General features: G+C 43.0%; 3 protein-coding genes across 3 annotated transcripts; 2 read left to right on the top strand and 1 right to left on the bottom strand.

The window, feature by feature from the left end:
* Nucleotides 1-1,675: 1,675 nt before the first annotated feature.
* Nucleotides 1,676-2,597, bottom strand: AOL_s00076g542 (uncharacterized protein; the record flags this gene model as incomplete). The annotated part of the gene is made up of 2 exons (XM_011123094.1): nt 1,676-2,370; nt 2,465-2,597. The coding sequence occupies 2 exons, from the start codon at nt 2,595-2,597 to the stop codon at nt 1,676-1,678; spliced, it is 828 nt and encodes a 275-aa protein (XP_011121396.1).
* A 3,103-nt stretch (nt 2,598-5,700) lies between these two features.
* AOL_s00076g541 (uncharacterized protein) lies at nt 5,701-6,329 on the top strand (the record flags this gene model as incomplete). Its single annotated transcript, XM_011123093.1, has 2 exons — nt 5,701-5,850; nt 5,946-6,329. 2 exons carry the CDS (start codon nt 5,701-5,703, stop codon nt 6,327-6,329), a joined length of 534 nt encoding a protein of 177 aa, XP_011121395.1.
* A 5,283-nt stretch (nt 6,330-11,612) lies between these two features.
* On the top strand, nt 11,613-12,919 carry AOL_s00076g540 (uncharacterized protein; the record flags this gene model as incomplete). The annotated part of the gene is made up of 4 exons (XM_011123092.1): nt 11,613-11,673; nt 11,770-11,852; nt 11,928-12,232; nt 12,337-12,919. 4 exons carry the CDS (start codon nt 11,613-11,615, stop codon nt 12,917-12,919), a joined length of 1,032 nt encoding a protein of 343 aa, XP_011121394.1.
* Nucleotides 12,920-13,362: the final 443 nt, after the last annotated feature.

The raw sequence follows: 13,362 nt of genomic DNA, 5'->3' as shown, positions 1-13,362 counted from the left end.
CTCACGATGGTCGTTTTGACATTTTTGTGAATGAATTCAGCTTTAGCTTTTCTTTTTTATATTTTGCATGAAAGGGGGTTTCGTTATACGAGCGAGAGATAGAGAGAGGAAACCAGGTGCACGAGACCAGTTGCCTTGTTCGGAATTGTTACTGAATGTGTGTATGTGTATGCAGGTGTATGTGTAGAATCGAATCTAAGGTCATGCAGGGCTTGCTTGCTGGCACGCGATTCGATAGTAGTGAGTCTTTCCCCGAAATTAATTAGGCATACCTATTGAGACTTTTTCTTTCCTTCTTTCTTTCTTTCAGCTTTACTTTCTTTTCTTTATCTTTTTCTTTACTTTTTGATACAGGACAGATATAGGTATGGCGTGGTATGGTATGGTTTGTACTCGTGTTAACGCCTCTGGAGCGGAAAAATCTGGGGTAAAGTGTTTAAGGTTAGAACCGGAGATGGTAGGTAGACGTTTTCTTTCATTCTTTTCTTTTCTTCTTTTCTTCGTTACTTATTTTACTTTTTTTTATATTTATTTATTTGATACTATTGAATTCAAAAGTGACAGCCTGGGACAGCTCGGTCATGCGCGGTATTGCATTCGCTGAAGATTAACGGTAACTAATACCCATGCGTTATTTTGCCACAGAAGATGAGTAGTCGTCAGCCTTCGATACTGATTCGATTTGATTCGATACATACATAAGCACTTGGTATCTTTGTTTTTCTTTCTTTCTCGGGTGGGTGTCAAGATTCTTGGAACCTTAGCCCCCTTCCCCACAGACGGCAGGCCTGGCCTGGGCGTTCGGATCTAAGAAGGAGAATAATAAACGGGGTATATGATTTACTACCTAGGTATGTGCCTAGGTATGTATGTACATGATTTGATATCGTGCGATCCAGATCCGATGGATTGGCGTGCATGTGTGTCTGTGTGTATACAAATGTCTACCGTGGCGAAAGGATGGATGGATGGGCACGCGAGCACAGCTCGGACCCGCCTCCCGCTTGACTGCATTAATTGGGTGGTTCCACTGAAGTGGTCTACGGGACATTCTGTAGTTCCGGACTCCGGATACAAGTATGCTGTCTTAGAGAATCCTTTTTTTTTTTTTTTTTTTTTTTCGTTTTTGGAAGGACTATTGCATGTGATTAAAGATAGATCAGCATTGTCAGTGGCGTATCATGATATTTAATGGGGCGTAGCTGGTTGGTCTGGAAGGGTCAATGTCTGGAAGTTGAGAGTGATTGCTCGATTGATTGTCGAGGTATGCATGCATGATTGAATTGAATCGCCATTGTCAGATCAAAAACTTCTTCTTTTTAGGGTTACAAACGGTAAATGAGCACACGACCGGTTTTCTTTTTGAGGTTCTTCTTCTTTTTCTTCTTTTTTTGTTTTGAATTGAAATATATATTATGTTATAAGGGCAAATTACCTAATTACATTATCGATTCCCATGAATGAACTACCTACACCCCCAGAAAAAAAAAAGAAAACTCCCAAGAAAGAAAGGAAAACAGAGAAAGAACGATATGAGCTCCAATAGTCACCCGATGACAGAGTCCTCCCATTTACTTACAATCTGGTCTCGTCCCTATAGTACCAGTCTTTTTTTTGTTCCCCCTCACAAAGGCCACCCAAGATTAGTTACAATCTAGTTCCCTCCGTCTCTCTCTCACTTTGTCTTCCTCGCCTCTGCTTCAGCAGCAGCAAGATGCCATGCGAACAACCTTCTGAAAGTCGCTTTCCCACCAGTTTCAATGACATCTCCGTGACAAGGGATGATCCTATCAAACTCCCATCCATCGAGGACCTTTGCACTTCGATTGAACCCAGCTCTTCCTTTACTGCTAGCTCCGTACCACAAAAACCTCTGCTGACTCTTCCCAGCCAAAGAAGTGAACAGATGCATAGAAACTTTTGTCCAAAACCCCTTCGTCGCATCAATATCCGTCTTCGAGAATTGTTCTTTCGAGGGTAGATTAAAGATCAAATCCGCTTCGATCAGTGTCCCGGACGGTTTATGCAATAAAGCGATCTCATGGCTCATATGATTATCCCAATATTCGAGCTCGAAGTCTCGAGTGAAGTCTTCCGGTAGAACCAAGGAATTCTTGTTCTCAGAGTTGTATGAGAAATCGAATGGGACGTCTTCGTTGCCTTGCTTTTGACGCTTTTGGTAGAGAACTGTGGGTCCGATTACTCGGGCTGTTGGGTAGGCGGCTTTCCATGGACCGATGTTGAGGTGGTGTTCGATGTCTGGTGCGACGATGTAGGAGACTTGACCACCGAGGGAGGTGACGGTTGAGGCTACTTCGTCGGTTAGAACGGTAGGGGAGAAGACGACGAGGCCGCCGGATGATAGTTTGGCTGATGAGAAGGGTATGTTAGTAGGTGTTTTATCATATATCATTTGTTTTGCTTTATGAGTATAACTCTAGGATTTTATATGGATGATACGTACTAATTGTAGCTCTACCACCGAATTTGAGAAGACCGATACGGAGAAAAGGGACAGAGACTGTGGTGATTGCATCGGTGACTTGTCTGATGACGGCTGTTTTGGATGGATCGGTGCCCCAGAGCTTTGACGACATGGTGACGATATTAAATTGGTATAACTTGTGCTCGGTTTGAATTGATTGGCTTAGGGTTTATAAATCTGTAGGATTGATGTTCGCGATAGAAGGTAGGTATGAAGGTATCTCGAGTATTGAAGATAGGATACTGATGAGGATATATTGAATTCGTATTGTATTGCTGTTATAAAATTGTGGAAGCATTTGAGTCCATTGAAGTTCGATCCCGGTATTTTTATAGCCACCTTCCCTTCATTCCAACTTACAACATCCACCCTCGGTCTGATTGATAATGCAACTTGCACGGGAGTATCAACTTGAGAAATTCCAATCCTATGCACTCATGAAGATGGAAGGAAGAAAGAAGTGGAGGAGTAATCATTCAATCAGCCACAAACAACATGCGTATGCATTCCCCAAAGTCCGCATTTCCGGGTGAGCCGTCGGTGTGGTTCTTCCCTTAGCTTTCCTGCAGTGTTTGCGACCCCAAAACTTTTGAACGTTTTTTTTTTAAAAAAAAACCAAAAGAACGAATCGAATGACGTTTTCATTTCAAGCAGAAAAGTAGGTCATGTAAAGTCCGTCGCTTACAGACACTAGCAGGGGTTCAACGGGGGAATTGTTTCGCGAAGACCACTTAAGCTTCGGATTTGCTGACTTCACGGGCATCCTCGGTGTCAATGATACGGACTAAATTGCACAATGCAATTGAGGCTTGGATTTTTATTCATCGGCTCCGAGGCTCTGGATGTTGGAGATGCCGAGTATGAGTAATTTCGAATGTTTCTAGAAGTTCTAGACCTTTTATTACACCGTATCATCGGTATATTAAGACCCATTGTGAAGGTTTGAATAGAGAGACGTCGACTTCGAATTTCATGAATTCCGAGGAGTATGGAAGGATTCGAAGATTTCGGCTCCACTTGCAAGAATAGACGGTTGCACCGAGCCGTTGGAGATTAATAATCGGGAAAAATTGCTTGGCCTGCAGAGACAGCTGGCTTTTGAGCTCTGTCAGCACGTTTTGTCGATATCGTGATAGATAAAGTGAGTTAATTATGTCAGCATATCTATTTCGGTATTGAAGAGGAGGAGGAAGAAGGAACAAGACAAGTATATTTGCTTTGAAGTTCTGTAAATCCTGCGCTATCGCCATCGTTGACCGACCGTTGGAGGGTTTTGTCTGAGGCTTTCTGGTATGTGTTGTTATACAACACAGCAGGTTTCTAGCTGCTTGTACAGTCTCGTAACCAACACGTCTGATCCCGTGATTTTTTTCATGATCAAAAAGGAATCGGCTAAAAAGCATAGGACCGAATATGCATAAAATTATTCAAGGAGTCGATTGATGCTAAAATGAAGCGATTTGGATAAGAATTGATGGCAGGGGATGAGGTTCGTTAAAATGACCATCGCAACCTCGATGAGGTTGATGTGATGTTTGGGTCCTCAACACACGGCAAAACTACACAGTCTCGGAGTCAACAACAAAACAACTCTTGGAGATATCGATACAGACTCGTGCAAGCATACAATATGACATACACACCCTATGCTATCTGAAGTAGAGAAATTGTTTAATACCTTTCAAATCCTACTAGAAGACAGTAGAGCGAAGTCGTAAATCGTGCTGTGTCTACGGTTTTTTATTGGGCTCAAGTAGCTCAACTTTCAGGGATTGTTGTTAGGTTACTGCAGCTGACCGCTGAACGGATATCTACAGACATACAGACAGACATGGCTACCACGTTTCCGATAATTTAAATTTCGTGGTTACCATCGGCCAGTCGGAAGCCGTCTTTGCAACTTCTTTTTCTATCGACTAAATATTTTATATAAATTTCAGGTAAAAGCAGAGACGGGAACAGTCAAAATCTGGGGAGAAAGACGCCATGAGACAGACACATCTGACCACTCACAGGCCCATGTGGTCCTCCCACAACACCATCTTTTCAACATGTTTGACCGACCAGAATATCCGCTTTCGGCAGGGTAGCGAGAGGATTGCCTGGCCAACGACGACCAGCCCATGTTCGCGGGATAAAACAACCGGCGCTTGAATTCAACAGCTTCTTCGCCCTGCTGACACGACGGGTTCTACATGTTATAGCGGTGAAAGTAACTAGGAGAAAAGGTAGCGCTGTGGGGTTCAAAACAAACCAGCTGATGTAGGGCAGCTGTCAAGGTCAGAAGTAGAGATTTTTATTAAGTTGAAGTCCGTTCCTGGATTTGTCTCCGTCTGCATGATACTATCTCCACATCCTTTTTTGTCTTTGGCTCTATCGATAATAGGCTTTTTTGCGCAACAGAGCGCTATATTATATATTATCTTTGGTACACGGTTGGACCCTTATTTCAGTTATAAGGATCAGGATTATAGGATCAGGAAGGGAGTCAGTCAGTCAGTTTATCTATTAGTATATGACGACGATATAATAAGAGACTTATACTCCGCATCTCATCGCATATCCCACTTCTCTCTCTCTCTCTCTTCCTCTCTTCCGTCATAATTGCTTGGTTGCATGGCATAGTATAGTATACTTACCTCTTTCATAGTTGCTACCTTTACCTCGACCTCTTCGCTGTCTTGCAGGTAAGAACCGTAGCCATCAGGTTAACAGTACATGTACAGTACTTACTGACTTACATAAGTACTTAAGCAAGTACGTACATGTCGTTGTCGTCGCAGTTGATTCGTCTGCTGCAAAGAAACGTCAGCTAGCAACCAACCAATCCACCCCAACCCAGCCTTCCTACTTTCGGCCATTTCGAATTCCTGCTAACCAATTGTCCTGTTTCTCCAAATCGCACTTTTTGCGACTTCAAGATATCCCTTCTCTGCATCTTTTCTCACGAACTACGGTTTTCCTCGAATTCGATTTTTAAAATCGCATCGGATCGGATCCGAGCACGTCACTTTTGCTGCTGCAGCTGCCACCTTTCTGAATCCCGACAAGGTCTCTTTCTCCGCGCCGCTACGGATATCTGCAGCCAAACCAAGGTCCATCGCCTGATACGGAAAACTACCACCAAAAAGGGATTCCCATTCCATCATCTTGCATACCTCGCACCATCAATTATCACGATAGCACTATCGTAATAGATAAAATACTTTATCAAGATGTTCTTCGAGAAGACTACTCTTTGGTTCTTCCGAATCGCACAATGGTGTCTTTGTGTCTCGCTTCTCGGTATCTCGGGGTACCTTGTCAACGAGTACGCCAAAGCTAATTCTCGGGTTCCACCTGAAATCTGGTTGCCTTGCATTACCGTAAGTACTTTCATGACCTTCAATTGCTACAGCATGCTATATAAATCGACGGAAAAAATGGTAATAAAAATACTAATAAATATATGTATCACTAGTCTGCCTTCGCGATTTGTATCTTATTCTACTCAATCACCCTCCTGTGCTGTCTCGGTCGTCTCCTCCTCCACATCGCCGCCTTCTTCGATTTTTGCTTCATGGTCACCTATATCGCTGGTGTCGTCCTGAACCGTTACAACTTCCATCAAGACGGTACCCAGAACCGAACATGGCAGCATTTGACATGGACCAGACAACAAGCTGGTATTGATAACCATGCCAATAAGAACTTGCCATTGGTCAAGGCGCTGGCTGGACTTACAACCACGTTGATGGTTTTGTATATCATCACGACTTTGTTGTGTATCAATTTGGCGAGGTTGGCTGATGAGAAGCACGAGGAGAAGACCGGACACAGAAGGAGATCTTCTAGCCATGTTTAGACCAGTGATTTAGCATGATTAGAAGGAAGACGGTTTGTAGATGAAACCTGATGAGACGGGTATAGATGCTCCGACTCATCGATATTCACGAAAATGCCATTTATTTATTTTTATCGATATGGTGGATATCATCTTGGACGATGGATTTTTTCATTTGTTATCTTTTGGGTCAACTAATGCTTTTATGATACCTCACATTGGGTTATTTTGTTCTTTCTCTTTTGTCAATTTACCTATACAAGGCCGGAAACCTAGACTTTTCGGGAACAGGACCGAATCGCGATCGTATCGGATTCATGCAAGTGTAGGACTAATAGTCCTTTCGGCATTATGATAATGTGGGTAGCTAGGGAGGGTATGCATATGTTAATGAGGTTGTTTTTTTCCTTTTATCATGTTTTTTGACGGAGGTGTATTCATGTAAATAATGTCCAACTAGTATCGCTTCAAATGATACAGCCATTCTTACTGTCCTAAATTCTCTAGATCTCAAGACCTTGAATATAAATATCTAGGTCATGTGTCTATCTATATACCTAAGTAGGTATCTATCGATTCGATATCGCTTGCCATGATCCTTTCCATGGCCTGATGCGCCCAGCACTGTTCGCCAAGGAAACACCAAGAAATGTTGGATCCAACACACATTTGGCTGTTATTTCACCTATTTCGAGAAGACTTCCAACATTTTTGATTTTAGAAAGAGGTTATCCCATGCTATGTGTAACGTTACGAGTATAGTCTCCTTTCTTCTAGGAATAGAAAAAGGGGGGCGAAGAAGGAGTCTAAGTATTCGAATGTGTATCTTTTCAAATCTTACAACCTGACGATATCTCTAGACATAGTCGTAGATTAAGTTTTTTTTTCTTTACCTTTTATATCTCAGACATATTCATTATTTGACTCTCGCGAAATAGCCTTTTGTTTCGTCAATCAGCCCTTTTAATATCCAAACTGGGTAGATTACCCTTTTTGGTCGTCCATCTATAGAACTTCGGGAGTTTAAAAAGGGTGAAAGGCCGGTGGTAACCTTATAAAACTCTTTTTTTTCTCTTTTGAAATTCTTTCTTAATTACCTCAAGGTCCTGACAAGGCCTTCTCCTGTTGGACGGGCTGAGAGGAAGAGAAGTTATATATATGGAATGAGGGGGGAAGAAGAGAAGGTGAAGGTTTTTTTTTTGAAAGATCTTTGGCTGGACTTCTTCCTTTGACTCTTCGATCACCGACTGGATATTGTGATTTTATACTTACGACGACGAAGAGGGTTTATATTCATCTTATATTACCCTTTGGTGTATAATTATAAGAGTGTTTACTTTAAGTAGCTCTATCTATATACTCACGATGACACCTTCTACTCCTCCATCACCTCGTCTGGAGTCTATAACCTCCCCGGAATCCGACTCGGAACCTTTACTTCCACTATATACCCCTTCCACCACACTTCCACCAGCATACACCACCCACCGAACAGATAGATTACTACTTTCCTCCTCCTCCTCTTCATCATCTTCTTCATCACCATCGCCATCAGGACAATCAACCACAAGCCCAACAAGTGACCCCTCCAAAATCCCAATATTCTCCATAACCGGGCACCTTCGTCTCAAAATTCACAACCCCTTACAACTCTTCCACCGCTTCCTCTTCACATTCTTACTCCTAAACACCGCCTTATTCGCACTATTAGTCTATAAACTAGACGAAACGACGTTTCTTACCGTGCCCGGTATAGAATACAAAATATGCGTTTGTCCGTTACCGCCGCCACAATCAGAGGTACATCATCAATTTGAAAGGTATGGGGATTTTATCGGTGGGGGGGAGTGTTATGCTTTTTTTAATACCAATGATAACAATAATAATAATAATTGGGGAGCTGGGATTTTGAAGGGAGGGAGGAGGGAGTATGAGAAGTTGTTGGTTTGGAAAGAGTGTATTGAGGAAGTTGGGAGGAGTAGACGGTGGAGAGAGTGGATTTTGTGGGTGGTTATGCCGGTTATGTGCGTCGTTGAGACGGTGGCGGCGGGGGCTTGGTGGTGGTGTTTGAGAGAGGTAGAGAGGGAGGAGGAGGAAAAGGAGGAGAGAGAGCGGGAGGAACAGGAAGTGGGACAGGAGGAAGTTAACTTTCGTGGGGGGAAGAGTGGGGATGTTTGAATATGCATATATGCATATATGGACGAAGTCGAAGATGGAAGACGGATGATGTCCGGATGTTGATTCCTACCGAACCACTTGTCTCGTACTCGGACCTGGAACCGAATCTCGTAGAGTTTAGAGGGTTCGCGGTGTGGGGTTTACAGCATTTTGTGCACGTGGAGTTTGGGTTACTCTTTTTGTTTTCCTTTCACGATCGATGTGTGGGACTGGTGGAGTTATCATATGGCTGTGCATATTGTGGTACAGGTTTGTGTACTTCCAATGTAATGCAATATTCTTATATCATGGTAACTTGCTGCGCTTTGTGTGGTCTCGTTCCCGGACGTCACAAAGGGCAGCGGTAATTTAGAATAGTGTATATCTTATACTAAGTGGGGTGTAAAAAACTTATACTTTTCCTATGCCATACGCCATACATGGACCAGCTAACTAACTAATTCGGTACCTCATTGGATATATACCTATAGATGTAACGTTCATGCTCTTACAGTTGGTTAATGCAGTGCGGTGGCTTGGTTAAAACAGCCTACTTGTGCGTACAGGGTTAAATATCTGTCTTGACCAATTGAGTTTGAGAAAAAAGTTGCAATGAGTTAGGTATAGTCAAATCCGTGATCCGGGCTCTCCCTTTCGTTTGTGCACCATTGAGCTTTAGTAGTTCATAGAATGCATGGGGGAGCTCAATGGCAAATTTAAACTTGTGCGCCGTATATTTGGTATCCTCCATAGGGAACAGTATACAGAAGCATGTGGTTGATCAAGGGTAGTCGGTTACAAAGGGCTGTTTCGCCACGCGAGAGGAGGAAAAAAAAAAAAAATCTAACATCAAGGAAAACTCATGCGATGCAATGGCATATGGCACTCGTTTCGAAATTCGAGATGTATCGATTTCGACTCGAGGCCGGGCTCGTGCTCGAGTTTGTTAGAAGTTGTACAGCAGCTACACAGCCGACTCGATCATTTACCAACATGCAACATGTAACATTGTTAACAGTGTAACAAACATTTGATTACTTCGATATACCTAGATTCGAGGCTAACTTCGATAGATGGTGCATGAAAATTCAGTGATGCAATGCAGCTTTTTCCTACCAATTGAGTGAATAGTTACTGTAGATTTTTTTTTCTCGGTTCTGGATCAAATGCAGGAGCTAGTTTTGTCTCTGGAGCCGAGCACGAATTAACGCTCGTGTTCGTTCAGTGTTGGCATTCCAAAGCTTATGCAGCATGCATGCAGGTTCGCAATCGGGTCGGGACTTTTTGTGATCTGCGGGTGCGGCACGGAGCGAGAGTACAAGCTTGGAGTGGGAAGATTTCGTAATCCAAGGGGGCTTTTTGGCATTGGAAATATGTAATGATGTGAAGTAATACTCATTAATGTGGGATACAAAATTTCTAATATGCAATTAATTGGCGATGACTTAAGTACTTGTGGAGGGCGAATCGGTCGGGTTAGATCGGGCATGAACAATATGCATGCATAGGAATGCTGTCGAGCGGGATATATAGCTAGCTAGCTAGTCAGCTCCCTCATCAAGCGCCTATATTTAAGGCTGAGAGTTGGAATGGTGTATGTCGAAGTCAGATTTACCTCTCTCTGGCAGTTTTGGGTTTTCTTCAAAGCGGGGTAGCGAGCACGTAACACGGCAAGTTGCAGAATTATTTCCTGCGAACTGGGGCCATGGCTGAAGCTGAATGGGTTTGTGTAACTGCTAGCTATAAAGGTTCAGCTCGAGGTACATGTACACATCTTCGAGTCCTAGATGTATGTACATATCGTATACATACATTGTTCATTTTATGGACATTTCATATATACCAAAATATATCGATATTATCGATATATATATGAGTATCAAGGCCTTTGGAAACCTTCAATCAGCTTGGGAAATTTTGGATCATGGTGTGCTGGTGTCGTGATATACTAATGTCATGATGTAATAACCCTAAATATACACGCAATGTTGAATATCAATATCTGAGTATCAGTAAAGCGAGCTGCCTACCGAGTGCGATTCCAAGTAGTTGCAGTAAGGGAGGAGACAAACCGCATATTATAGGTTAATTGAGAAGCTAGGTACTAGTCTAAGCTAAGAAGGGAATTGGGGATGTGCATTCTTCTGCAGCTCGATATTTCGGCCAGCACCCGATCGATTGACGTCCGTCCATCCATGTGGTAAAGGCCGGTACTATTCCTAATCCCCATTAGTCGGGGCAGGAAATATACTTAGCTAGTACAGCAGGGACCTAAATTTTGAAAGAGTACATCGGTGTCGTGGTCCGTGATATAGTTGTACGATAAAATTAAAGCCAGATATATGTACCTGGCGAGATCACAAAGAGCTAACTACTAGACTTTGTATTCAATTGGCTAGATTTTGAAAGCTTCAACTTCTGTGTTAGTATACTAGATTTGGTGGGATACACGGGTTGTCAATCCCTTTGGGTCAATCGTTCGTGAGGGGTAGTTTTAAGATTCGCGGCTGGAATGTGGCGGCTAGATATATTCGATCGATTGTAGGGATTGTACTCTGAACTTAATCGAAATAAATACAATATGTATATATGCCTCATCGAAAGTGAACTGCAAGGATTGAATAGTGGCGCCATGGCTGGCTGTGGAATTGAAAGGCGGTATATCCGTATGCAAGAAGAGATATTAAGGCCTTGAATTCGGTGATCCTATCATATACCTGTACTTGGGCATCCATGTAATGCGTGCATTATGGTCGACTATGGGAGATCTTCCGAATGGAGCTACTCCGCATTGCTGTAGAACTAATGATCGGTTACATAGCAATCAATTGGCTAATTGGGTCCTCTGTTGAGCTCATCAGTTACTCCTGGAATTCTGATTCGACCAAAACCAGGATTTCACATGTCCGGTGCATTACAGTATCCGTGCCTATCGATAACTCATACGTATGCTTAATCGAATAGTTACGACCCCTCTCTAGATCTATAGAGGTATATCTATATAAGAGAGCCTACCACCCTGCCTTTTCGTCAATTCATCCTCTTTGAATACCAATCATCTTCACACAAGCACAATCAACTTACCCACATTTATACACGGACAGTTGTCATAACTTTTATTTTATCTTCAGCGATATATAAATCAACATGCCTGTTGAGTTTCCAAAATCTTTAAGAGCGTCTTCCCATAGTTCGGAGGGCGGAACTAGTAAGTCTAGAATCAATATCTCAAAGAAAGTGCACGATTATTCGTGCTACTCATATATCAAGGGGACTAATTTTTTTCGTGTTCGAACGTTATTAGCTAAGGAGGAGGATATCTACGGATACGAACTCCTCTATAGAAGCGCCTTCGCCTCATACATCGCCCCAACTGGAGCATGGAATGTAAGTACTGATATATTACTATGTAAATATAGTTTCTTAGAGCCAGAAACCTATCTAACAGCTTCTAAACTATAGCTCGTTTGGTTCCAAGCTGCAGATGGCTCTATCAAACAGGCCAGGTGGTATGGTGAATGGGTCATTTCCACCGTCCTTGCTCCTGGAAAGGCTCTTCAAGGTACCCCACTTACGGCTCTCTTATGGGGGCCCCAGGACACCGTCCGTCTCTATTACCTTAGTCCACAATTCGAACTCCAGGAATGGTGCTGGGACACCAAGAACGGTGCCGATAACAAGTATGATGGTGCTTTGAATGCCGCAAAGGTCAAGGTCGCACCATACAGCAAGCTTGGTGCTGTCTCCTTCGGAGGTGCCAATCTTCGGTACGTTTATACTCTTTCTTTGATACCCTCTTAGCGCTGCGATCCCGTTTTCTGGATCTTGGAATGTTTGGAACTTGAATTGACTGACGCATTTGGATATATAGTGTCTACTATCAAGGCACCAATAACAAGCTCGAGGAATACACCTTCGGCGGCGGTCAAGGTTGGAAGAAGGGTGCCACTCTCCCGGGAGACCCACTTCCAGGAACCTACATTTCCTTCGTCAACCGTAATAAATGGGATGCCAACCCACCCTCCATCCGCGGCTACTTCCAAACCGTGACCGGCTCTCTCGCAGAACAAGTCTGGGAAACCGGTGGCTGGAGAATCGGCCAATTTGTCATCCCAGCTGCCCCATTCCTCACACCAATTTCAGCCACTGTTTCACCCGAGAAGGATTTCCCTAAGATTCATGTCTACTGGCTCAGCGTCGAGAGCACGATTATTGAGTCTGTGAACTGGCATGGATGGAAGGCACCGAAGCAGATTGATAATATTAGTGTTGTTAAGGCGGATATTTCAGCCACGAGTTTTACGAGGGATGATGGAACTGTTGATGTTAGGATTTATGGTACTGCACAGTTGAATGTGCTGTTTGAGAGGATCTTCAGGTACGGAGTTTGGGAAGAGAAGATTCATAGTATTAGTGTTGGGAAAGAAATTCCTATTGAGGTTGTGGGTGTATAAATTGAGGATAGATACTAAGTACTCTCAGACAAAGAATTCTGAATTCTCTTTTTGATCATTTCAGTTTCGTTTTATTTTGGACGAGGGATTGTTAACTAGTAATTGTGGGACGCTCTTTTGTAATTTTGTCCGATGATATTAGTATCAATGCAATGGGAATACTAGAGAGATTATTGTGTTGACAGATGTTGTAATTTGAACGTGCACAGTCTCGTAACCCGCCTGCTATGTATGAGGTCGTGGCCATTGTCAGTCTAGACCGTGGATGTGCTAAAAATACATGTATACATTCTTTGTTGCTTAGTCGAAACCCCCCCGTGGGGTATCGCACATTGTAAATTGCAGACTGATCGTGATGATGGTAACTTTGGAACAAGTTCTCGAGCTAGCGCTGCTCGAAATCCGGGTACGCGAGTACTCGAGTACTCGAGTCGGTATGTTCT

This window comes from Orbilia oligospora (genome assembly GCF_000225545.1).
Source record: "Orbilia oligospora ATCC 24927 unplaced genomic scaffold scaffold00076, whole genome shotgun sequence".
NCBI classification, from domain to species: Eukaryota; Fungi; Ascomycota; class Orbiliomycetes; order Orbiliales; family Orbiliaceae; genus Orbilia; species Orbilia oligospora.
Note: the sequence above shows the minus strand (reverse complement) of the source record. Positions and strands in the feature narration are given on the sequence as shown.